The 27,154-nt window shown below is 43.7% G+C and overlaps 2 protein-coding genes across 9 annotated transcripts in view; one reads left to right on the top strand and one right to left on the bottom strand.

The window, feature by feature from the left end:
• Positions 1 to 13,631, top strand: part of sh3pxd2aa (SH3 and PX domains 2Aa) — a 95,217-nt gene extending 81,586 nt beyond the window's left edge. For 5 of the 8 annotated variants that reach the window (XM_047577902.1, XM_047577903.1, XM_047577899.1 and 2 more), the window contains 6 exons: positions 1,043 to 1,160; positions 3,497 to 3,900; positions 4,039 to 4,053; positions 4,284 to 4,333; positions 4,643 to 4,762; positions 5,079 to 13,631. In XM_047577902.1, the coding sequence (XP_047433858.1) occupies positions 1,043 to 1,160; positions 3,497 to 3,900; positions 4,039 to 4,053; positions 4,284 to 4,333; positions 4,643 to 4,762; positions 5,079 to 7,088 (2,717 nt within the window). In that variant the 3' untranslated portion in view covers positions 7,089 to 13,631. The remainder of the gene's footprint in view (positions 1 to 1,042; positions 1,161 to 3,496; positions 3,901 to 4,038; positions 4,054 to 4,283; positions 4,334 to 4,642; positions 4,763 to 5,078) is intronic. The other 3 variants (XM_047577905.1, XM_047577898.1, XM_047577901.1) reach the window with 1 other exon arrangement.
• A 4,977-nt stretch (positions 13,632 to 18,608) lies between these two features.
• The window catches only part of neurl1aa (neuralized E3 ubiquitin protein ligase 1Aa), a 37,707-nt gene continuing 29,161 nt past the window's right edge, over positions 18,609 to 27,154 (bottom strand). Inside the window, exons 5-6 of the mRNA XM_047579156.1 lie at positions 22,478 to 22,627; positions 18,609 to 21,712 (exon numbers count right to left, since the gene is read on the bottom strand). Of these exons, the coding sequence (XP_047435112.1) occupies positions 21,471 to 21,712; positions 22,478 to 22,627 (392 nt within the window). The 3' untranslated portion in view covers positions 18,609 to 21,470. The remainder of the gene's footprint in view (positions 21,713 to 22,477; positions 22,628 to 27,154) is intronic.

The raw sequence follows: 27,154 nt of genomic DNA, 5'->3' as shown, positions 1-27,154 counted from the left end.
GACACCGGCAAGGGGTGTTGTCTCGTGCCCCGATGTTTAACACGAGCTCTGTGCTCTGCGGCCAGCTGTCTGCGTTTTCACAGAGTACCATCCCTTTCAGCAGGTTCTTAATTTGATTTATGGTGTCCTGCTGACTGCCTGCTCAACTCATGGCGATGTGACAGTGGACTCTCCAACATGCAGACAGACACATGCGTCATCGCCATGCATCATGCTCTACCGTGCTTCCACGCAGTGTGGGAGATTTTGTGGGTTTATCAATACACACCTAATAAAGTCACGCTCTCGAGTGCCAGAGCCAAACTCAGCTCGTCCACAACGACAGGCACGGGAGGTGTCCACACACAACTTTGAGGCATCATCTCCATTAGCGATTGTATCCCCACCATTTAAGGTCACATTCTATGTCTATTTTGATCCCACTAAAAAACTGCATATTTAACGCTGCCCACTGATCAGTTCACACGCTGCTGAAAGCTGATGTTTTTCACCCAGTTCTCCTCATTCCCCCCTCTTTTTTTTCCCCTTGCAGTCTGTAAACCCCCGAACATCCTCCTGCTCCCCATTAAAACCCACTGGAGGATTTCCTTCCTTCCAGGGTCTTGGAAGGCTAGCAGAGCGTGAGAGAGGGGTGGCGGTCAAATAGGAATCTGTAAAGAGAGACGTCCAAATATCTTATCATCTCGAGGGAGGCCCCAATGTAGGCCTGCTCCTTTTAGAGGAATCTCCTTCTCGGGAGAGATGAGCGCTTGCACTTTATTCAGATAACCCGAATGAGGAAAAGAACAAGCAGTCGGGAGAAGAGACTCTGAGCCAGTAGAGGGAGCTGTTTATTATTATTGTGTGTGACAAAAGGGAGAGGGTTTTGTGTTTGTGTTGGTAAGGAAATAGCATTTTAAGTAGGTCACTCTCAACATTTTTCCCCTCAAAGAAACTCTCTTGGAGGACACACTGTACAGCAGTTAAACCCCTCAAGCTGTTTAATGATAACATTTCACTCACTTTGCCATTTGTCTGTTTTTCTTCTGTCCTTCGCCTCCAGAGGAGAAATATGTGGCGGTACAGCCGTACACCAGTCAAGGAAAAGATGAGGTGAGCTTTGAGAAAGGGGCCACCGTGGAGGTCATTCAGAAGAACCTGGAGGGCTGGTGGTACATCAGGTGAGCGGACAACAAAGCAACCACACGCATTTCAGACACACGGGGAAAGTTCGAATCCCTTCCAAGTTTCGTTAATTCCTTTAGAGAGAACAAGTCCTCAGAGAGCAGTGAGACGGCTCGTTGTTGCTCAGCACCGTGATCAAGGCAGCAGTTTCCTGCAGCTCTCATTTGCGTAATGATTGCGAGGAAACCATTAACATGTGGTGCTCTCCGCAGATCGACTGGACGTCCTGCCTGCGATATCTGACGTGTGTGTGTGTGTGTGCGTGTGTGTGCACATACTGAACGTGTGCCGTTTGCTCACGTATTGTGTACCTTGTGAAAGCTGTTTGTTTCCGTGTTTCTCCGGGGGCATGAGATTGATTACAGCTGATTACTATCACATGCTGCCTGTGGCATCTCACATACACACAAGAGCTTACGTGCGTACATATTCAAGCATATATATCACTGTTAAAAGTGTGTGTGTGTGTGCTGGTGCTGTTTGTTGTGTATCACTAAAACACGACTCAAAAAACTTAAAGGAACATTTTTAATCAGAGTGTAACATCAAGTCTGTTAAACTTCTGGGATATTGTTCTGGTCAGCAGAGGTGGTTGTTAATTAGTTTCAGCTGCTTTGACGTTAATGAAATTAACAACAGGTGCACTAGAAGGAAACCAATGAGACGACATCCAAAACAGGAATGATTTTACAGGTGGAGCCTACTGAGATTTGTCCCTCCTGATCTTTTTATTAGTTTTGTATTTGGCTAGGGTCAGCGTCACTCCTGGTAGCATGAGGTTATAGCTGGACACTAGAGAGGTCATACAGGCAGTCAACTCATCCAAGATGGCACATCAATTGTCAGTTTGTCTCCAAGAACAATGCAGAGATTCCAGTACCCTGGTATATGCCCCTTTGTACAAGGATGTGCACTGCCAAAAGCCTACAAAATGAGCCTCCAGCAGACTCCAAGAGGATGGCCTACGGGCCTGACGTCCTCTAGTGGGGTTCTGTGTTTGGCCGGTCCACCACTGGCGCCGTGTGCTTTTCACAGATAAGAGCATAATTCACCTTGAGCACATGTGACAGACGTGAAAGGGTCCAGAGAAGCTGTGGAGAACATTATGCTCCCTGTGACTTCATTCTGCGTGACTGGTTTGGTCTGGGGAGGAATATGCAAGTAGATGTGGTGACGCACAGACCTCTAGAGACAACGACTGCCGTTAGGTATCAGGATGACATCCTCGTCAGACCCACTGTTAGTCCCCACGCTGGTGGAGGAGGTCCTGGGTTCCTCCTGGTGCATGACAATGCCCAGCTTATGTGGGATTATGCATGCAGACAATTCTTTGATACCACTGACTGGCCCCCATGCTCGCCTGACCTAAATCCATTAGAACCCCTCTGGGACATTACATCCCAGGAGCTCCATGATGCCCTGGTCCAGATCTGGTAGAAGATACCCTAGGACTCCTTCTGTCATCTCATTGGAAACATGCCCCAGCATTGTCAGGCATGTGGGCCATACTAACTACTGAGTAGCATTTTGAGCTGCTGGAGTGAAATGTCAGCAGAATGGACTGCCTGGGTTTATTTCCATTCATTTCCAGTCCATATCAGTATGGTTATCCAGCAAGAATTTCTTTTACCGTGGATATCTAATGTTTTTAAAAATGTTTTTAGGCAGTCTATGTGCAAATTGACAATCAGCTCGCTCACTCTCACTCCAGTGCATAATGAGTCATTTTAGAGCTGCCTGTCCAACGGCAAATAATCCTGCAGCAGCAGCACAGTACCTCTGAGTCATGCTGCTCCGAGCAGGTCCATGCAGACGCCTTTTTTTTTTCTTTTTTTTTTTAGTTATAGGGACTCCTTGTGGTCACAGGTGAAGTCAAGGGGGAACAATCACACCTCTTTATGGAGGGAAATGAGTCACAATTTGGAACGTTACTTATTGTTTCACAAAGCCCTCTAAATGAGTAATTTAGCAACACAATGAATGCGGGGATGTGGGCAAGCAGGATCACTTTGCTTCTATTATGCAGGCTATTTACCCGCAATATGCTTCATGCACAGGAATTGAAAAATGATGGGATGTTCCATGGGGGTTTATTATTTCCATCCATCCATTATATATTATTCCTTATCTTTAAGGGGGGCTGGTGCCTCTCCCACTTGACACTGGCCGAGAGGCTGGGTTCATCTAGCACAGCACTACCACAGAAAGACAATCAACCATTCACTCTCTCATGCACACCTACGACCAATGTTGAATGCCAGTTTAAATGATAGAAACCTGGGTGACATATCAACAAGATACATTATTAAGCATTCTGTGTTATTGCCCACAGATATTTAGGTAAAGAGGGCTGGGCCCCGGCCTCTTACTTGAAGAAAATTAAAGAGGACTTCTCGCCTCGGAAGAAGACCCTGACAGGCCCCGTGGAGATTATCGGCAACATCATGGAGATCAGTAACCTGCTGCAAAAGAAGTCGGTCAGTGAGAAGGACATCCAGACGGATGGAGAGTGCAGCACCACGCCAGAGCGACACATCTCCAAGAGTGAGATCAGCCTGCCCATGCCCTACAATTCAGAAATCAACGCCGAGACGGGCAGGAGGTTGAGCGCAGGCCGCGACACCAACAGTCCATGTCTTGGAATAGCTGCGAGTGCTGCACTAAATGAAAATAAAGGGAGAGGCGACCCAGGGTCCCCAGCTGTTGCAAGAGTGGCACCGCACAGAGTGGAAATTGGTGAGCGGTTGTTGTGTGTCAGGAGACAATTGAATACTTAGCACCGTTGAATGAAGCAGTAAAGGCATTTCTACCAACATGGGAGTTGTTTTGGTTTTCCATGAAACATTCAAATGTGTAATTTTCCTTTTTGTGTAGGCTTTGATGCTATAGGTAAGCAACACAGTTGTTGATGTATCTAACGTCTGTTAAGTCTAGTATAGTCTATTAACATACACATTGTCTTTCTAACCCGTGTGGGGATTTAACATGGGTATTTCAAATGTTTGGTGTGTGGATCTTTCTTCTACTCACAACACAAGGCCAGTTTGTGTGTTTGCTGTGTTCTGCTGTAGCTCATGTAGGATGGCTTTATTTTAATCGGATGTTTTTTTGTTTGCCAGGCTCTCCAAATCTGAGACATAAACCACCCCCAAGAAGAGAAACTAACTTGGTAAGGCATTTCATATCCAAGAAAGTAATATGAGTTCAACATGTTGTCACTGTGTGCTGAAAATGATCTCAGAGCATGTATGAATGTAGTACATGTGAAAAATAGCAAAAGGTTGCTACCCACTTTGGTAATCTGAATGTATCAGTGCACACGCTTAGATATTGCACATACTAAAATGCGTGCATAGCCTACTATCGTGACACGTCTCTCACTTCATATGCCTTTAGTCATGTTCATGATAGTCATTCTCAGTGACTCAGATACATTATGGTTGGACATGATGTCCTCTCTCCCCTGTTTGTTGTGCAGGGTTTCCAGTTACCCAAGCCACCAGAGCCCCCTGCTGTGGAAGCAGAGTATTACACTATTGCAGATTTCCAGTCCTCAATCTCCGATGGCATCAGTTTCCGTGGAGGACAAAAGGCTGATGTAAGTCGCCAGGACGACAGTGCTATTGATAAGATAAGGCAGGGCTTATTGAATTTATATGTCAGCTGAGCGCTCCCCTGACAGACAGGAGAGCTGAGGATACGACCTTGAGATTTTTTATTTCAGCGTGATGATGTGGACAGAATTCACACTGCAGAGATCCAGATAGAAAAATAAAGATAACAGCACAGATTTCATTTTTTTTACCGAGTTGCCATTTCTAAACAAGTGCAATGTTTTCTTTTAATTAACATCATGCTTAGGAAACATTTAAGAAAATATTCGATTCAGTGGTTCTTATATCCTTGTTGTGTAGGTAATCGAGAAGAACCCTGGAGGCTGGTGGTATGTACAGATTGGAGAGATGGAAGGCTGGGCCCCTTGCTCATACATCGACAAGCGCAAGAAGCCCAACCTCAGCCGTCGGACCAGCACCTTGACCCGTCCCAAAGTCCCACCACCAGCTCCACCTGTCAAAAAACAAGACTCAGAGGAAGCTCCCCCTCCTGCAAACACAGCGTCCAAAGCCACAGAGCCCCCTAGCAGGCCTGTGTTTGAGGAACCTGAATATGATGTCCCTGCAATCGGATGTGAAGGTGAGTCTGACACAGATTCTGTGAAGGATGAGCGTTCTCTGGAGGCAAAGAGGAGCAGCGTGGTCAGTGACAAGTATCGCAGCTCCCCTCCTTCCAGCAAAGCCTCCCCACCTGTCTGCAAGGCGTCCCCCGTGTTTACTCATCGAAGAGCATCAGTGAGATCTGTAGAGGATGTCGGTAAAGAGGAGTGCATCTATGAGAACGATGGCTTCCGGCCAAGCGGTGGCACTGAAGGAACCTTAGCTAAAGGTTCCAGTGAGCCCAGCTCACCAAGGAGCTACCATTCCTCCACAGTTCCACGGAAACCTTCCGGATCTTCACCTTTAGCTGGCAGACCAATGAAAACCATGACACCAGACATGAATCGCAGAAGCCAGACCTTGGGCAGACACATAGATATCAGCCTCAGGTCCCAAGACATCAGCCCCCACTCCTCATCAGATGAATTAAGCAGAGGCCCCAAGAAGGGCTCTACCTTCAACCGCGACGTGGAGCAGAGGATAGGCCAGAGCCCCTCCACCAGACCCAAGCCCTCTGTACGACCTAAACCCCTCCTTACAAAATCAGAGCCCCAGAGCCCTGAGAGGATGGACATCAGCTCTCTGCGGCGCCAGCTGAGGCCTACAAGTCAGTTTCGACACAGCCTCAAACCTTCACGTGGGGACGACTCTGAGACAGCCTCGGTTAACTCTTCAGAGGACTCGATGTGTTCGCGCAGTACCTCAGATCTTTCTTCTGTTTACTCCAAGGGGAGCCATGGTGACTCAGATGTTGAAGGCCCCACTCTCTACCGCTCCTTGGATGCCTATAAGAAAGTCCAGGACTCAGAGGTCAGCTTCCCAGCTGGGATAGAGGTCGAGGTTCTGGAAAAGCAGGAGAGCGGTTGGTGGTACATCCGTTGGGGTTCCGAGGAGGGCTGGGCCCCTTCTTACTACTTGGAACCTGTCCGAAAAGTAGGTAATGCTGGTGCGTTAGAAACTGATGGACACGGCAGTGGAAGGAGTAAGTCCAACAGCCTGGAGAAAAACGAGCAGCATGTCTTGGCCCTTAATAACATCAATATTCAGGGTCTGCCCCAGCAGCATCAAGGCATGAGGAGGAACACTCCACCGATTCCTTCCAAGCCTCCTGGTGGCTTCTCAAAACCGTCTGGGATGGTTAATGGAGGTGTACGAATGAGAAATGGAGTCCGCCAGGTGGCTGTGAGGCCTCAGTCTGTATTTGTGACCACAACACAGCCAGCTAAGGACACACACTACATGACAGGGTCTTTAAGGAGAAATGACTCCCTTGGCAGAAGTGATCACTATGGCTCTGGTTCCGCCACTCTCGGCGTCCGCCGAAACGCCTCCTTCAGCACCGTGAGGCCACATGTAGTTGTTGAAAGTAACACACGGCCTACCGAGCGCTCCAGCCTGGGGAACGCATTCAGCACAAGCAATGTCCAAGATGCCCTTAGCAGAGTTAACCAACGTAATGGCATCCCTGTCTCCACTGTCCGGCCCAAGCCCATAGAGAAGAACCAGCTGATCCACAATAACCTTGGCAGGGATGTGTATGTGTCCATTGCTGATTATCGTGGCGATGAGGAGACCATGGGTTTCACTGAGGGCACCTGTCTGGAGGTGTTGGAGAGAAACCCCAATGGATGGTGGTACTGCCAGGTGCAGGACAGCCTGGTTCCCCGCAAAGGTTGGGTTCCCTCCAACTACCTAGAGCGAAAAAAATAAAAACCAACCCAACATCCTTCTGCTACCCTTCACCCCACCTCCCTTTTTGATGTCTCTAAAGATCTGGGTGGCATCACTCCTAAAGAATGTTACCCACAATCTCCCGTAAGCAATATGTCCTTGAAAATGTACATTTGGGAAAGACTGTGTGTGAAGAAAGACGTTTTAATCTGACAAGAAAAGACACTTTTAGTGCTGGTTTACTAAAATATACAACATACAAAAAAAAAAAAAAAAAAAAAAAAGAGTGTAAGATTTTAAATATTTTGCCTGGGAACGACCGAAACAGAAACGTGGAATTGGTCACCTGTGACAGAGCAAATCTAAGGAGGAGGACAGTGTCTTTTAGATATAGAATGGAATGGTATGTGTGGGAGCAATAGCCTCTTAAAGAGGTTTATATCATGGTATAGAGAAGCTGAGCAGGGTAATGGTGATGCTCATTCCTGCCTATCACTGACTATGATGGCCGATAAGTGCCTTTTGTATTTGACCACCTGAATGGAGGTCCTCAATAGTGGATGGCAAAACATTAAATCAACCAAACCTTTTAAGAGTGCCATAGTCCTATGAACACCACCAAGAGTATGTCCATAGCCAGTTACAAGCGCCACTATTGAGTGCGAACAAAGTGCAAAATTTGGATCTGAAGTGCTGTAATTGGTCCACTGCACAGAGTTAATGAGAGAAAAACTGATTAAAGGGACTCAAGTCACCAGAGGTTTTATTAACTTTAAGCCACAAATCATCAAACAAAGTCAATATTTAAATCTTGCTACTTTTGTTTAGTTTAGTTGTTCATGTTACAGTGTCTTGTGTTAGTGCGAGTCTTCCTTAGAGAATTATTTCTGCTTTCTTGTGACATCTATTCCACCAACAGCCGAGAATTGGAAAAGTTACAGCTCCTTCCTGCAGTGAATTTGGCAAATAAATAAATAAAATATAGCAGGCACTCCAATTAAATAAAGTAGCACAGTTTTTATCCCACAAAAATATGGTAATGTTCAAGTCTTTATTCCCAGATGTGATAATTTGGGATTGCAAATGTATTTAAAGAAAAGAAAAGAGAGAAAAAAAAAACCTGTGAAACTTGAAAAGGTTCGATATTTTAGTTTCTTCGAAAATCAACAAAACCACCTCATGTCTGTGAAGGTCATATCCTCAGAAGATGAAAATATTTAGTTTACAAAAATTCAGGTTTACCATGTTTTTTTTTAAACTCCTGGAACAATTGATTTTGTACATATTTTGTTTTGTATGAATATAATAAAACTGCCATTGCAGCGATATATTGAATAAAATACTGGAAATGTGGTGAAATAATTGAATCCCAGGGATATATTTGCTTAGCATTTTGCCCAAAATGTGATCAAACCAAAGAGAAATATCATTTTTATTGGCTGTTCATTTTGTTATTTTACTATTTATTAATGGTATAGATAATGTACAATGTATTCACCAAAATGCCTGAAACAAGGTTTTCGAACTGAAAGTGAAACTCCTATCAGTACCTGGAAGCACTTGATACGTGTTCTCAAAATAATAGGTCCCTTGAGACAACATTTAAATAAGTAAATTATAATCTTAGATATTGCTGTGCAGTATTGGTCTTGTCATTAAATAGAAAACAACAAAGTTTATTATTGTGTTTTATAGTTTAGATTTTTTTTTTACACATCTTCTAAATTGTACTTTTTTATAATTTATAAAGTCATACAAAACAGTAGAAAATAGAAATTAGAGAAACTGTTGAAAATTCTGAGCTAAAACTTTCAAAACTCAAATGGCTGATGTTCAAGACTGCTGAAATATATTTTCTAACGAACGGCGTGAGCTCTCTGTTCAAGGCCCAACATTAACTCTTCATTATGTTTCTGCTGGACAGTATCATAGTATTAAAGTACCGTACCTGCTAGAGCGCAGTTATCTATTTGAACAAAACCATGTTTGTTTTATGTTTTGTTGTTTTTGGTTTGTTAATTTGTGATCACACCGTGGCAATAATGACGAATGAAGTGGTTCTGTTTTGTGAATTAATGCACTTTAAACTGATTTATGGTGCATTAATGTAAAGATGCAGTCAATACTCAGCATGCTATTTATTGAATATGTTTTTTTGATTAAATATTTCCTAAACTCAAAGGAGAGGTTTAAGTCTTTAACAAGACTTTCTCTCTCTTTGGGGTAGAATTGGAGAAACAGAGACCTCTTGTGGAGGATAGTCGGTACTACAATAGGGGTTTTTTAACCCCGTCCACAAGGTTTATCACCAGCCACCTACCTCAGTGCAACAAGAAATGCACTGCTGGTCAGTGAGTCTCCCCAAAAATTGTACAGAAATAAAATAAAAACATAAAAATAAAAATCTTAGTGCAGCTAAAATTGTTTTTCTTTCACATTTTGTTTTGTATTGGGCAATAATTTATTTTTTTGAAAATTCTAATTTTTCTCGATGCTGTGTGCTGCAGCTTTAGCAAATCACGGGCACTTCCTTCATCTTTATTGAGTTTTACATAATGCCTGATTGAAGCATATTTATTACAAATAGATCTATTATCTTTTCATGGTTTTGACAATCACTGTTGTCCCCATTCTAATACCCCCCTCTCATCGTACAGTCTCACTTTTACACGATCTGGCCTGAATGCCAAACAGAGCAGTCAACGACAGAAATCATCACTTATTTAACTAATGTGTTTCATAACGGATGATAAAACGATGCATATTATATGGGGCTATAAACAAAAACAACGTTGTCAAACCCCAGTTCTCCCCCTGTCCCGCCGACCCCGTTCCTTCCAGACAAAGGCATTATGTAAATGTGTTGAATCACTCTTAACATTTCACTCTGTATTATTATTGCGTATCGCTTTGTTTGATCAAGCTGAACTTACTAGCAAGGGAATCTTTCTGCCATTCATACATTTAACTGTGTATCTCTGTTTATGCTTTTATTTTATTTTATTTCCTCGTTTTTCTCTTTGCTGACAAATTCTGAAACGAACCCAAGAGGAAATGTGCAATAGGAAAAAAAAAATGTTATCACACTTTGACAAGAGAGGAAAATATCACAGGTTTAAAGAGATAGAGTGGGGGGGGGGAAGATGCCATTACATGAGCTGGGAGCAGATATTCCTGGTCAAACTGCCAGTCACGAGCTTTCACCATGTGTCATATTCCAGTGTGTCAAAAGAACGGACGGACGCGTGAGGCCCTTGAACGCATCAGAAAACCACTGGACCAAAAGCAGCCGTGTGTGACACCTCATTATGTGCTGACGTGGTGAACTTGTGCTCCTCCGGCCCTCTGCAGAAGAGGTGCGGCAGAAACCCGCTGACCCTCTCCGTTGTGACATTACAGCCGTGCGGGGTCTCCCCATCACCGGGGGGCCCCCAGCGGCCCCACCCTGAGCTGTCACGTTCGTGCCTGATAGTTCTTGTGTTGTTTTCTTCTTCTCGTTTGCTTGTTTTCTTTAGTTTTTTTATTTTATTTTGTTGTTTTTTTTTCCTCTGGAGTATCACCGCCCCTCTTGACATTTATCCCACCGCTGTCAAACCAAGTCAGACTGTTTTTCTCACCAATCACCATGGCGACGGAGGGCAGGGCAGAGTGACATGTATGGGAAGAGCCTCCACGGTAAACAAACAGGCTCCTCCGGGGCCATTTCGGTTCAATCCATCAACTTCCAGGATGAGCACCAAAAACAGGAAAGCCTCTATTATTATTATTATTATTATTATTATTATTTTTGATATATAACAGGCGAAGACGTCATTGTGCTAAAGGCTTGTCCACAGACCAGAGTTCCTTGCCTTGTTAGGAGCATGAAACCTTTTTCTGAATGGTTTGTGGTTAAACTCCACCTTGAACAAATCTTTTCTTTGTTGCTGGGAATTTGATGAAAAGACGGGTGTAGAGTTTGATAAAATTAGGCTGGTTCCACATGTGCCCAGTGAAAGTGGAAGGCCTCTCTCTGGTAAATCTGGATTACAATATTATTTTTTGGCATCACCACTAGAATCCAGCTGTGGCTGTGGTTGGTTAGGAAACTGGAAACCTTCAGTACACCATCCTAAAGTTAAGATGTCTTTTAATTCATTCATTCATTGTGTTTCAGTGGAGGGTTGGATTAGACAAATGATGCCATCAGAAGGCTGTTAGCATAGCTTAGCATAAAAAAAAATCTCAAAAATGTCACGAAAGTTTTTAATGTTCTCGTCCAACTCTCAGCAACAAAGTGAATGTGCTAATTTTTCCACACTGCAGACCATTTTATTTTCTCTCCTGGCAGAGTGGGAATAGAATCGGAGGGAGCCATACGTTCTGGCTTCCACCTGCACAAATGAGCGAGCGTGTCCACATTCTGACACACTTTCAGTGATGATCAGGAGCCGTTGAAGCCGGGAGGGGGGGGATATATGAGTTTTCCGACCCCTTTTCTGAGGTCAGCCGTGTGAGACGACTCCACTTCGCACCCCCGTCCCTCCGTCATTCCTCTCCCATTTCTTTTTTTTTTTTTTTTATTAACGAATGCACGGTTCCTCTCAGCCGTGAAGCAACTTCAGCCGTGGCCGCACGTCCTTTCTGCTCCACAGTCACATATTTTCCGCCTCCCTGTCCTTCCTCGACACAGCCGCTCTCGTCTATGAACCGATTGGGACGTCTAGGAGGAGGAGGAGGAGTAGGAGGAGGGTTTGCGTGGGGTGGTAGTGTTTTAGAGAGTGTGTGTACTAGCACGGTGAGATGGATTGTTTGCAGGTGCGCTCAAGGAAAGAGTAGCTGGAGGTCACGGAGGAGACGTGCGAGAACAGGATGCGGGGAGACAGGAGATGGATCAGACAGTAGATTGTAGAGGACGAGGTGACAGCGAGGTGAAGGGAGCTGTGCTTCTGTGGGAGGGAGACGGAGGCCTGGCAAGCCCGAAACCTCTGGAGGCTCATTTTACCCAACCCCTCAAAGCCAACGGGCTTTATGCCTCCAAGCCTCATTCCAACAGACCACGTTTTAATTGTCGCACTTGCCGCCTCGCGAGAAACGAGCACACGGTGAAGCAGCTCCCCTCAGCCTCCCTCCCCGTCCATTTCCACGTCAGAACTGATCCCGCTTCTGTCTCTCGGCTTCTTTTTACTCCCCTCAGATCGCCACGTGGGCGTGAGAGTTGAGCTGGGAAAAAAAGGCTTTTTTCAGCCTTTATGATAATGTTGTGGACGTAAGCGAATGTTTGTAGAAGTGTGTGACGGGTTCAGTCATGTGTAAAGTCAGCAGTCGTCGTTGAGAAATCAAAAGCACCCACCTCTGGAAAGGATTGATTGCAGAGTTAATGGAGGCAGCTGTTGGTTATTAGAAGGAGGGCCAGGTTTTTGGGGGGGAGAGTTTCAGTAAGTGAGTGGGAGCAGGCGGGATGTATTCAGCGGGATGATTTTGTACGTTTTTTTTATTTTTTTTAATTGATGTCTAGTTTTAGTTTGAGTTAACGAACAAAGAGGAGAGCGAGGGAAGCTGCAAGGGCCTTGTCTCAAGGAGTTGGGGTGGGAAGAAAAAAAAGGTTGCGTGAATGTGGGAACGCAGATTATTTATGTCATCCTGAAAACTTCCTCGCACTTGTTTGAGGCGCCGGCGGGCATCAGCGGGAGCCGTCTCCGAGCTCCAGAGGAGGAGGCTGTGTCGAGGAACGAGGCGCGCCGCTGTGTCTCTGTGGCGCTTTCCCTTGTCTCCGTTTGAATCCCCGTTTCTAATTAGCACAAACAGTGTGTCTTAATTAACCTCAGCCAGTCACACGCTATTCCAGCGCTGAAGCTGCTTCCTAATCAAGAGCGCTGCTGCCTTCCTGCGCGGGAGCAGGGGCCCGCTGCCGGTCGGGGCTCTGCCGCATTTCTGCGGCGGATGAGAGCCGTCATAAGTGATGGATGCTGAGTGACAGCCGAGGTGCATTCGTGGGAAAGGTGGAGCCTGTTTTAGCCTCGGTGTAGCATTTATAGAATGGAGTTTGTCACCGCCCCGCTGTGGAGAAGCAGCGTGCCAAAAGAAAAAAAAAAAATCTCGACACCACTGAGCTCTTGATCTGCAAATTCTTTCACAAATCAAACAATGTTACCAGCAAGCCAGCCACAAACACAACAACAACAACTGCAGGCCCTGAGTTGGACCAAAGGAGGTGCTACTCTTTCATTTTCTCTTTTGATTTATTCTTCTTTCTTTGTTTTTGTTTTTTTTTTCTTATTACCATGGTTGTTATGCAAATTGTGTTTAACCCTTGCTAACTGCTTGTTTTCAAAATGTATGCCACGGGATGCACAGGAGGTTTGAATCCACTGCTCCGGTGATGAATTGCATCCGGTGTCAAGGTCACACACCCATAAAAATGAAAAAGCAAACCTTCCTCATTGGAGACATCCCGTGCATTCCTCTTGAAAACGGGGCGTTTTCTTATCTACCGTTTCTTTTTTCGACGAGCTCCTCTTTTTGTATCTTGTACATGTTTACATTGTATGTCGCATTGCCCAAACGAGAAACAATATTAAATGTGTTATCTCTGTTGTTTTACCCGGGCCTCCTCTTTCATTTGTGTTGCGCCCGCTGCTGCAGACAAAGAGCAGCGGAGCCCCCTCCCCCTCCCCCTCCGCATCGTGACCTGTCAGGATAGCACATGACGGTAATATTACAGATTGAGACATTTATCTCTATTCGCCTTATTGTGCGGGCCCGATTAAGCGAGTTTAGACGTGGAGGAGCGGAACAACACGGCCCAGTTATATATATATATAGCGAGACATGAGTTATGAGAGGAAAGTGAGAGGAGGTTGGGGAGCGATGAATGAAGACGAACGAGCCCTCGCCGCCTCCGTTCTCCACTAAATAGGAGGGACAAGAATTTTTGTTCTCCTGCCTCCAAATGAACGTGTGGAGAGATTTATCACGTCTGTCCAAAGGATTGTGAAATATATGCTAACTCCTCTCGTAAAGTAAAAATGATTTTGGCAACAAGTAGCAAGTTCAGGTTTTCTCCTTTTTGTTAATAACTGCTTTTTTATCAGCTACTACATGCTAACAAGATGGAGTTTCATTGTGCTGCCATGTTAACTGGGTCATTGCTGTTTTAGCTGTTTTGTTTTGCTTCATTGTACGTATTCTTCCCAACGGCCCTGTCCTTACATTGTGCCTTTACCCATTTGTTAGCTTGCTAAACTGCTAGCCTTGGTGGCTCAAATGCCTAGTGTGGATGTTACCACCACCAGTATTTTGTGTACATGACTTTGAAAGACGCAATCACAAGTTCCATTCCAAGCCAGCATGACGTAGCATACAGTGTTTGTAATAAACCGCTTCATGGCCCACGTCACAGTGATGTCACGACGCTAGCTGGAGGCAGAACAGAGGGAAGCTTGAAGCTAACACTCTCACTTTCAACCGTGGAAATGTCATCTTGCTGTATTTTTGGCAGCTAAAACCAAAAATCAAAAACACTAACTTTAAGTTTTATCACATACTAGCCACTGCTAATTGTAGACAACTTTGGTTTTGAGATTAAAAGAAAAGATTGGAGTGAGACAATCAACAACGTGCACACTTCAGTTTCAGCCCGGATAATGTTATTGGTTAGAAATTACATTGAATTAATCCTTATTTAGGGATTCTTGTTACATGTTAATGCTAATACTGACTGCTAGATAACATGTTTCAGGGGTGTCCAAGTAGAAGTTACATTTGCAGTTTTACCCTCCACAGTGGTTCCACTCGGAGAGTGGGTGTATTAGTATATTCTCTAAAATATGCGTTTTCCTCATCCATTCTTGCCAAAACACGATGCCCAGACGGTCTCACTAATTTGCTCCATTAAGTTCATCAGCTAATCACTAAATCACTGCTGCCGGCTGCTTGAAATGCTGATGAGAGCTGAGAGAGTCAACCGAAATGTTAGTGCAGCGAGGCCTTGAACTCAAACACACACCACCGAATGGAGGGAAATCGATCGTAATCCTCCAGTATGACTACATATTTCACATTGCCATTGAGGCACAGCTAACAATAATAAAAAATAAATAAATAACTGAGCTCAATTACAAAGTGTGATTAATTAAAGCTGCACTTGACTTTCACAGTTTTAGATTTACCGAAAACTGAAAGAATTATCTCTGTCCTTGTTCAAAGAAGATCTCTAATCAAACTGTCAGGGAGGTCATAAAATCACCATAAACCACTCATTAAAGGACAACCGGGGACTTATTTGCTTAGATAATACGTGGGCCATCCCCAAAGGAAAATAACACATTGTAAAAATGTAAAAAATGATCTAAACAAATGCAGACAATTTGCTATTCATTTTAAAATGTCGGAAATACAGCAAACGGAGAGTTTTAATACATACCATGGGGCTGAAAAGCACATGCAATCAATCGCGTTCCTGTGCACCTCCACTAGATGGCTCTCTTGAACCAGCCTGGCTTCAGTCCCTCATCCAGACTGTCAGTGTTGACAGGATAGATATTTTCACATGAATAAAACCTGCCCATTACAAACTCAATATGTACGCTGACAGCGAGTCCTGAAATGAAAGTCTATTTTGATCTGTCCTTTTAGCAATTACATGCAGCACATCAAATATACTGAATGTTAACATTGATAGAAGATGATGATCTCTGGGAGGGGTATGTATGCAAGGAAAAATATTAAATATGATTGTCTGGGTTATTCTTTTCAGGGTATTATGCTCATCTTATTCATATCCCTCACTCGGTTCTTTTATATGGAGGTCGGACACAGACAGACAGACAGACAGACCGACCGATAGCTATCAAGGAGCTCTGAGGAGTACATCTGGAGGAGGTGCCTCATAAAGTTATAGTGCAGTCATTTCAGCAGGAGCTCATCTGAAACTTTTCTTTTAAAGTAGATCTTCTAAATGATTTAGCACTATGTCTTACCCCGACCTTTGAGTGCTACATGGCTATATCTGTGTTAAAAGGCTGAGTAACATTTCTGTTTGAGCCAAAGGTTAAGTGTGCACAACTATTAGCGCTCCATCTGGGAAGTCTAACGTTTCACTGGTAAAGAAAACGACATGTTTGAGAAGAAAAATAAAAACTTCTCCACTTGCAGATGTAGTATTGACCTCGAGCCTCAGATGTTCCAAATATTAACAGGTTATTATCTCGTTATCGTCTTTTAAAACCTCTGAGGAAATGTATGCTGGCTGTAATAGATGGCTAAGAGGCACTGGAAATAACTGTCATTATAACTTAGTCTATATATCTGAAGAAGTGATGTAGGAAAGATGCTCCAAAACAACATCTGGGTTTTTCTTTCTTTCTTTTTTAATCTGTTGATGTTAGGTAATACGAAAATACAGAAACAGAGTTATTTTCCACTTTCTAGTGTCCTCAGCTGATGAGCTAATGTAGTAATGAAACTGTGACAGTTTACAATGAATCATAACTTATTATGGATGGGTGACGTTAGGACGTCTTTTTTTTATGTCACATGTTCTCTCTGGCCTTATTAGTTTCACTTGTGTCTACTTATCCAATCAGAGCAATCAGAATGCTTCCCTTTCTCTTTGTTTGCTCTTTGTGTTTGTGTGTCCGTTCTCCTGCTGTTTGGTATGTGGTTTTGTTACATCAACTCTTTTTTTTTTCTCCCAACTTTAGTTCATGAATACCTCTGAACCAAAATGTTAACGGCACAGTCACAAACGCAGAGCCGACCCTCTCTGTTCTCATTAATCCGGCCTCCAGCTGCCAGCGGAGGTGGCAGGAGAGAATAGGAGACACCATTATTTTAATAATCGGTGCAAAAGCTGGCCAGTCTGTTCTTGTCGGCCTGTTCAATCAGAACAAAGTGACTCAACCAGAAGGAGTTTTCAATCAAATGTAGAGGGGCGTGTGTGAACCTGTAATAAAACGTTCAACAGGAAGAAAGATCCAACAACCACGATGTTTTCTCTCTGGTTGGGATGTGAACATAACAGCTGGCTACATTTACACATTTCTTGGACAATATTACTTCATCCTGACTGAAATCGTTCTAGGCAGGGATTCCAACATGACTGTTTACATGGATTACGCAGATATGTATGTTTATATGATCCAAACATCACAAAAAGTTTCCCTCAACTTAACTGACACTACCGAGTTGATTCAGTAGAAGATAACCAAGATGTTTCTGCCTTTTCAATCTTGATGTCCATGTGGATTCTATTGTGGCTTCGTTCATCTTTGATTGCTCTGCTACACTCCTTGTTACTGTCACTCTTGGACACTCATCACCTGATGTTTACCTCATGTGGATCATGCTCAGAAAGAACGGATTTATTCCAAGAGAAACAGAGAGTGAGAAATCATCAGATCAAGCATTTGCGTGGTTGGTAGGAGATATTTTCTTACTGAACCAAGGCATTTTTATTCTTCGTCACTGTGACGTCACAATATTAACTGGAGGCACAACAGAGGGAAACTTGTTACATGTTAATGCTAACCGCAACGTTAGCATTAGCTCTTCAATTGATAAAGACAGACCAGACTTTGTCCCCTCTGTGTCCTCCTTTGACCAGACTTTGTCCCCTCTGTGTCCTCCTTTGGTCAAACTGTCCATCCAGGGAGTGAGAGTGTAGGGGTCCGTGAATGTCCCATCAGTCAGAGTCAACTACTTAAAATAACCCTCATAGTTTCAGGGAGTGAGTGTATTAGTATATTCAATAAAATATGCGTTTTTCACGTCCATTCGTGCCAAAACAATGGCAACAACATCATGTCCATTCACTGATAATCACGTTTGCAATGAAGACATTTGTTCTTGCTTTCTACTACGCACTTTTGGAATTATTTTTGGTTTTCTGAATAACACGTTGTAAATATATGAGTGATATAATCAGGACAAAAAGTGTAGCCTGTTTATGAAAACATAATTTTCTGTGGTTTGATCATGAAAAGCAAAACCCTAAAGTGTTTTTTACCCCAGCTTTAAAAAGTTGGGTTTTGTCAATATTCATTTTAATTCAGTAGTAGTTAAAATCCCAGTTTTTCACATGGAGCAAAGAATGGATTTATTGCGACCAGAGAGAAACCATCAGATCAAGTGTTAACATGGTTATTAGGAGATGTGTTTGTCCTATTGAACACATCATCAAAGGTTTACAACACCCTCACATCGTATTGTAAACAGGTCAGCCTCTTCTAATGGAGTTGGTTACATGAGACAGTATTATTCTGATTGTTAGACAAATACTAATGTCCATTTAAATGCACCAATCACATAACAAAGAAACCTGGAGGCGCATTTAGCAACTATAAATGCTAATGCTGCTTGTTGGCAACATATGCAATGACTGTGATAATGTTAGCATATTAATGCGGTTTTGGCCTGCCCCACTTACCTACACAATAGCAACTCTGAAAAGTGACAACAGTCAGTGTTTACAGGTAAAACAGACAAATGAAGGCAGCTTTGGGGTGCAGTACAAAGAAGAGAAAATGGGTTTTTGTTGTGATATTATTTCAATTAAGAAGCAAACCATTTCTGCTCAAACACGTCTGGAAAGTTTATTAACCACAATCATCCGAGTCACACAGAACAGAGGTCACAAACAAATGCTCGTTGCTTCAAATGAAAAAAGAAAGAAAAATATAGGTATGCAAAAATACTTGAGCTGCTGTGTCACAATAATGGCCAAACTGAGCACTAAATAGTTTCTGCAGCCACTGAGTCCACTCTACAGCAACACTAACAGCGTTCCGCTCCGGTGCTCGTCTGCTGTTGGTCCCGGCGTTCACGCTGGGTGAACAGAAAAGTCATGCATGACAACAGGATTTACAGAGAGACGGTGTAAATGCGCCGCATGTCTGACTGGCCGCACGCAGGCGAGCTGCATCGGTGTAGTGGCAGCGGAGAGGAGGGCAAACAAACAAGAATAGCAGGAATTAGTCCACACATCAGTGACGGACAAATAAATAATACATTACAGGTTCAGTCACATTCAAGGAGCCTGTGGATAACAACAACAACAACAACAAAATAATAAGAAAATGGTATAGTTTGATTAAAAAGTGTGAATGAAATCATTTACAGGTCGAAACCTTCAACCGAATCAATTCATGTGATCCAAAAACAAATGAATGAATAGAGAGGAATCACATTTACATAATGTAAAAAAAAAAAAAAAAATGAATTAATAAAAACATTTGGGATTTTGGTCTGCGAAAAATAGAACACACCATGGCTGAATCTCAGAGAGCAACGCCGGCCTAAACATTTAAAGGATTACAATCAGTAGCTTTATAAAGTGACATTTATCATTACCATACGCCGATGGCTTTCTGACTACATAATGATAAGAGCTACACAAACAAACAGACAGACAGTGGGATGGGGAGGGTGGGTAGCTAACATGGGCACACACGATAAATTACAAAAAAAAAACAACAAACACCTGACATTCAGGGATTGTAATAAAACCAAGAGTTTATATCTCACACCCCAAAGCAAGTTTTGATTGTGTACTGCAATATCTCTTCGCTGCAAGGTACGAGAAACCCTCGGTTTTTCTCACTATTACAAAAAAATTGTTATTAAAGAGGAAAAAAAAGAACATTAGAAGCAAAATAATCAATCCAAACAATCTTTTTAAAAAAAGGGCTTTTTTTGTTTTTTTTCAGTCCAAGCACACTGATGAAAATCATTTTCCTCTCTAAATACATAAGTTAACATTCAAATGTGAATTAACACTTCAAGCAGTAGCGTAATCAAACTGTAACGATGAAGGGGGTGGGGACGTGTGAAACATCACTGTCAGCTGACTAGTGCCGTAGCAGCATTGGTTTGAGCCCCGTTATCTACAAAATGAAAAAATTTCAAAAATACAATGAACTATGGCTTACCTTTGACTTCTTCTATGTACAGGTGACATTTGTGGGGGGGACTTATTTAATGCTGACATTAGGGGACGTCAGGAATCATACAAATATTCAAAATCTTTTACACCTCTGCCCCGAAACTGATTTCTGTAGATAATCTGTGCTGCTGGTGAAAGTCCTGTCACTAAGATTATTAAACGATTTAATAAGTTAAATACTGGAAATGTGGTGGACTTCTGTTATAAAAATAGCTTTTTGTGCTTTTTTTTTTTTTCTCCTCTGAGTGAAGGTTTTGTGACCATCTGTGTCACGTAACAGCATTTATTTGGTTAGTTTATCCGGGGGGTTTTGTGAAACGCAGGACATGTTACATTGCTATTAGCTCTGTGTGACTGTGTTAAGGCAGTGGGCTGATACGGTCAGCAACAATCCTTTGACATTTTGTGTGCTGTTGTGAGAGCTGTTTTTGAGGACTTGTCAATTGGTCATGATGAGCGATCACAGTGTGTTAGGTGTGGTTATATAATTCAGGTAGGTTCTGGGAAAATAATTATACATATATAAAAGCTTGCTGGCCCTGAGGAGTATCCACATTTTTTTTATCTTATTGGTTCCTGTCGTAAATTTAGAGTCTGCAGGTTTGTAGATTGTTTTTCATTGTCTTTATCCTCTCTGTCTGTGACGGGGGGATTTCTGAGAGGACGATGTTGATTTCAGTGCAACATATCACACTGCAGAGCAAGCAGCTAGCTAGTACAACAATATAGCTACCACCAACGATTGCAATAGAACTACCATAAAGGTACATTAGATTATAAGAGTACAAGAGGTGTTACAATCCTACCTAATATACTCAGCACCGCCTTGCTTGTCTAAACACATTACTCACTTATAATCACCACCACAACAACAACAGACCCATCGCTTCAGCATGGCGACGCCACGCTGACTCCTCCCCTCAGTAACACACAGACACAAGTTGTGACATACTGAGATGATTACCTGCTGCCGTTTTTTCTCATTTATTTAATTTTTTTTTTTTTGCTAACTCTAAAATCTAACCCATCATCCAATTCTAAAACAGCAGAAGTCCTGCTGACAACATTATTCAGACCTTCAGTCATCCGTCTGAGAGATATTACCGAGGCATTCAACCCCACAGGGAGTCATTTGCTGGCTTGCAAATGGGCGAACGCGCCTAAACCTCACACCATGGCTCAATAAATGAAATCATTTTAGAATTGGTTCAGTTTTTCCTCCTGTTTTCAAGGTTTTCCATATAACCCGGAGAGGGGGAAACACTTCTGCCAAGGATGAAGTTCTCGGTGGAACTTCCTGCCACTTCAAGTGCCAACTGCTTCCCAACAAAAAGGTACTGGCTTTGGAAAAAGTCACATTGGAGAACCAGCCAACCATATTTGTATTAAAATACCAAATCAGAGTACCAGAGTTCATATTCCCTGAACTTTAACATTACTTTCCTTAACTCTGGGATTTTACATGATGAAGGGGAGGCCGCCCATTCGTCTCCGTCCCCTTACGTGCTGCGGTAGGTCTTGATAATGTCTTTGATCTGCCTCCTGCAGATGGGACAGCAGGCGTTGGACATCTTCTTCAGTTTGACGCCGCAGGTGTAGCACAGACACATGTGTCCGCAGGCGTAGATGACTGTGTCCACCGCGTTCTCGTAGCAGATGGAGCACTCGTCGGACCAAGGCCCTCGGCCTGATGGGAAGGTGGGGGACTTGGGGAGGCTGACCGGTGAACTTGGGTTTGTTCCTGTGGAAATCACAAAAAGGGAATATTAAATGTTTGAGATGTGGAAAGTGAATTAGCCGGATAACTGAGTGAAAAGTGATCAGAAATCTAAATCTGTCCGGTGCCATCAGAAGAACCATCAGTTTAAGACTCAGACAAAGATGTTGTGTTGCTTTGGTTTCTGATGGTCATACAAAAAAAATAAGACTTTTGAGCGAACATTATATCTTGTTTTCGTTTGTTGTTTTTTTTCCTTTATTGATCCGTCATGGGGAAATTCTTTGGCTACATTTAACCCATCCATTTGTTCACACAGCAGTGTGTAATCTTGGAGCGGTGGGCTGCCTGTGGGTGTACGGCACCCAGGGGAGCAGTTTGGAGCTTGCCTGCTTGCTCGAGGCACCTCAGCCGTGGACAATGAAGGACGAACCTGTGACGTTAGTGCCTCCAAGCTGCTTCTTCAGATGAAGACCTGATTTAAGATAAAGGCTCCCTCCTTCCGCCCAACATGAAATGAGCTAGTACAATACGCAGCTGAAGTGAAGACTCCCTGCATCCTTGACATTTACATAACTGCACCATGTGACACAACACGTGCCAAACATTTTTCTTATAGCCTATCCAGCTGCGGCAGCAGTGGGACCGTGGAATGCTGGCCATTGTTTCTAGCTTACTGCGGAATGACATCTGTTCGCCGTGCCATAGCGGCTTCCCTCCAGCCCTCTGCGGGGAGATTGATTCTGTGCTTCTGCAGAGCTAGCCCTCTCTCTCCTTGGGTTTACCCACCTCCCGCTGAGCTGCAGTAAGCGGCCGAGCACAGGCCTCCGTTCAGGACCGGATCAGAGCTGCCGCTTCCCAGGGCACTGGGGGTGTGCGGGGAGGAGGAGGGCGAGCTGGGGTTCGACGTGGCCCGCGGATCCCCGAGATGAGTGGAGCCTTGTAGGAGGAGATAAAACCAGGGGGTTAGATAAGTCAGTGGTCAGTTATGGCAACTAGGATTTGTCACTGATGTTACAGGATATTTATAAAAAAGTACAATACCACGCATCACATTTGTTTTAGATGGAACTAGGACGATGCTGACGGAATAAGTAAGAAAAATCAATAGAGGTGACTTTTAATGACCGAAGTGCAGCATAAAGACACAGAGGACATTACTATAGGTCCTCTCATGTTCATGACTGTTCTTGATTTCCACCTTTACATTTCTTCTCTGGTTTCATCCTTGGTCTGCAGCAGTACAGACAATGCACAAGAGCGGGATTAACTTCTGTCACACTATTCTGGTGTTACATTTATAGTCATGAAAGCAGAGAGAGAGAGAGAGAGAGAGCACTTCAATCCGTGAGGGCACAGACGCTTGAGAGGTGCACATGCATTCATCACAGAAGAGAAGGGCTCATTCATTCTTTCTTTTTTGGGAACGAGTATTTCGGAACCATTCTTCCCCGTCCTATCTTTACACGGAGAAAAGCAAATGGGAATTCCAAGTACAAGTTTAGGGGGCATGTGTCGGAATGCAAGGAAGGCCTATGAAAACATGCAGGGGCGGCATTCAAAGGAGGTCAAAGGGGCACAGTGTTTATATTTTTAAAATACGATTCTGGCCAGATGTGATGTCTTGGGGGTGACAGACCCAAAGAGATTTTAACCTCTTTCAGCTCTTTGTTTCAGTTGGAAAAAAATGTAGCTCATCGTTACTGTACCTTCCTAGCAACAGATGGAAGGTAAGGTGGGCTACGTCAGCAGCTATGTAACGAAGAAATGTGGAACATTTAGCACCTTAAAGGAAATTGTTTGCCTACATATTAGCTATGGCAGATTTATAAGGTCTGTTACATTTTATGTTTTAGAGCGCTCCTCTAAGCTGCCGTAGCGTATTCAGATGAGAATACGAGTTTGATTGGCCCAGTAAATCTTTACCGGAGCACAATCAGTTCCCAACACAGGGACTCTAGAACCAGTGGGCCAACGTCCGTATTAGTGCTGATAAATACAGGAAAAGTTCTCCACACAGAGACCGAAATACTCAAATGCACATTAGCTGTCCTGCAGAGCATGTAATCATCCACAGACAATTTCCATCAAGTGCTTTGCTGCTTTCCCGTGTAAATACAGACTGCCTAATGTGTGTGCTGTCAAAAAAAAAAAAAAATACCACACAAATATAACAACTAGCTCATGAAATATTTAGCCTGGGAGCTGTTTTTTTTTTCTTACTAAAGCATCATATCACCGTGTTCACTGCAACAATTCATGGAGTGTCCATGTCTCCTGGACAGTAACATCATGATGGCAGCTCCACACTAATGCATGTCCCTGTCTGCCAGGATGGAGACGGCAGACAGGGACATGATACACAGAAATATTTCACTTCAGGGGCCGGGCCAATAATGGCTCGCTGGAACCTAATGATAACCGTCCCATTAGAGCCAGATCGTGAACTGCACGCGTGTTTTTGTCTCTGCTGGTTTGTCATCGTTAGGACTCTATATCCGGATCTGTTTGATGTGGTGTTGTGGAGGTAGTGGGTGGGCCGGGTTGAGATGAGGAATCTCCTTTGCTTGCATTCCCGGGGGGGGTTCCCCTGGTGCTCCCAAAGCCTTTGGTGCCATCCAGAATGCTCTCTTGTAGCCTGTTCAGTGTGTGACATGAGGTAACAAGTCATTCTGAGCATGAGGGAAAACATTTTTAGCAGGAGAGTCACGATCCTTAACCAGCCAGTGTGCATGAGAGGCCCAACCCACTGAGATTTATTGTCTGAACAGAACTACAACAATACACTGTGCTCAAAGGATGTAACGTAAAACTACATCTTGCAGTGAACTTGGATTGTTCAGTGTTGTGCTTGATGTTTACGATGCATAGCACATGTAACAGGCTGTTCTCCTTAAATGAAATGGACTGTCTTAATGTGGATGTTGAATTTAAATACACAGCAACCAGTCGACAGCATCTTACTAGAAAGAAAGAAGTTCGTTATCTTTTCCTCAACCTAATGCCAAGTACAGACACCTAGACAAATATTTCTAGGATTTTTTTTTTTTTATCTGTTTTGGACTTCCAGGATTCTTGGGAGCCAGTCTGACATCTGACATGGTCTGGGAGCTGCTCCGCTGGGAACTGATTATGCTCCGGGCAAAGATCAGCCAAGTCAAATGGGTGGGCTTTATGTGGTGATGGACAGAAAAGTAACAGCAATTAAATGCCTCTGACTGGTTGGTGGACTATCAACTTGATGCAGAGTTTTTTTTCTCTGTATCAGTTGAATCATGTCCCATAATAAAATTCAAATGGAGTGTTACCAGACTCATATTCTGATAAGGACTGTGCCTGGCTACACCAGCCTGCCATTGCGCTGCATTATTTAAATATGTAATTTCAACTGAAACATCTGAATGCATGTTATAGTGAAGCCTGCAGAGAAATATAAAATAGGAAAAGAAGAAAAAAAAAACAGTTTTCAAATAGTCCAACAGAGTGGTATGCATGTTAAAATAATTCATCACACTAGATGTTGTACCGTGACGCACTTGAAGTGATGGAAGGAACTGTGTGGAAATGAAAAAAAAAAGAGTTCATAGGAAGAAGCCTCGACTGTCTTTTTCAGTTTATCTGACTCAAGTCTTCCACTGTAGAAAATGTCGTTGTGTGAGCGTGTGCAGAGTCAAACCGCGGCTCTGTGAACACTGATCAGTGACGCTCCTGCAAGGTGCTGCAGCACTCGTCATGTTTCACCTTTCATCGGATTACTGAGGCCTGATCACCCTGCGGCCCTGCAGCATGACTGGTCACCCTGTGGAACTGAATCCTCTTTCTCTCCAGCTCCCTCCCTCCTCCCTCCCTCCCTCCCTTCGACCATCTCTCCTTCTTAATCCCCCCGCCAGGCGGGCACCTCCTATCCAGGGCATCTGAGGCAGGATATGTGGTGCCCGGCCCTGATCCCGCCTGCTCACCACTAGATTAAACCGACCAGTGTGAACAGCTGTGAGAGGCGGGCCGCACATCTCTGCTGCCATCTACTTCCATCCATCCATCCATCCATCCATCCATCCATCCAAATATCCCTCCGTCTGTCCTTCCATCTTTAGCACGTATCCGTACATCTGTGGAGAGATCCTCTTCCTTTAAAGCACGGGAGGTATGCAGGATATGCGACGGGGGAGGCGGGCGGGTTTCGGGGAGAGGTCTGCAGAGGAGCGTTGGGAGCTATCAGGATCTGTCTGAGAGAAACTAATTTCCCTCTCTTTTTACAGCCTGGGGGAATGGGTTTAAGGGAAAACCTCAGAGTCCGTTTATAGACTGAAAAGGCAATCGAAAAAGTGGAAGGAAAAGAGGGGAAAGGAGGCTTACAAATAGTTTACATTAACATTTCCATGGTGAAATGCTATCTCCAAACACGGAGCACTTAAAAAATGGGTGGCCCTTAATTTAACTGCAGAGCAGCTCTTGCTCCGAGGTGGTATTGGGACAAACGTGCACTTAGGCTGTGATGGTTTTTAGTGTGTGTGTGTGTGTCATCAGATGAGAGGAGAGCAGTCCAGTATATTTAAAGGTCATGGCTGCTGCATGAAATGTTAATGGCCTCTTTTTTTTTTTTTTTGTCTGCGGTGGAGATTATTATCTGAGGAGACGGAGGAGCTGTTTCAGAGGGAGGACACGGCCGTACATTCCTGACTAGTTTATGTGTGCATCAGGTGTAGTGCGGAGAGTATAAGCATTCACACGTCTGCGTGTGAATGCACGCATCCGTGTGCGCATGCGGCGTCAAAAAGAAACCGGACTTTGATAGATCATTAGCCTGCAGCGGCATGAAAAACAAACCCTCCCCCACTAAGAATGAGACAAGCAACACCGTTAACAAATATCTGCAACAGAGGTGTGAAAGACGGCCTTCTGCAGTTTTAAGGGAGTCAACGTGGGCGTGGAACTGTGTTAAATCCTTAATTTAAGGTCCCAGAATGCCACTTAAGTATTTTAACTTTTGAGCAGTTGGCAAAAAATCTTTATGTGTCCATGCACTAATGTGCATTCAAGTACATAAGTAAGTGCTACAGTGATTTGCTGACTACAAAGAGGTACCTACAGAGGGCTCGACCTGCTGCTAGAGAGGAAATCCTGCAGACGACACTCAGGGATGTGACACCCTTAAAACCCCTCTGCATGTTTGTCCAATTAGGAAACAAGATGATGCATGTCATTACTGTAACCGTGTTCCAAAAGAGACAATATGAACTTCAGCATCAGTCAAAAAATAACACCCAGAAGAAGTATCAGGAAAAGGAGACCTTTCAGCAGTTTACTTGTAATAGTGCAGATGACCCACTTCTTGCCTATTGACCGCTATTGATCTGGAAACTCCAGACTGATATAAAGCCAATGCCTGCATGCGTGTGTGAATGTCAGCGTGCCTTTGTGTCAGACACTGCAGCAGGGGTACGCGTGTGCTAATTGGAGGGTTAA

The sequence above is a fragment of the Mugil cephalus genome, chromosome 2 (genome assembly GCF_022458985.1).
Source record: "Mugil cephalus isolate CIBA_MC_2020 chromosome 2, CIBA_Mcephalus_1.1, whole genome shotgun sequence".
Lineage (NCBI taxonomy): Eukaryota > Metazoa > Chordata > Actinopteri > Mugiliformes > Mugilidae > Mugil > Mugil cephalus.
Note: the sequence above shows the minus strand (reverse complement) of the source record. Positions and strands in the feature narration are given on the sequence as shown.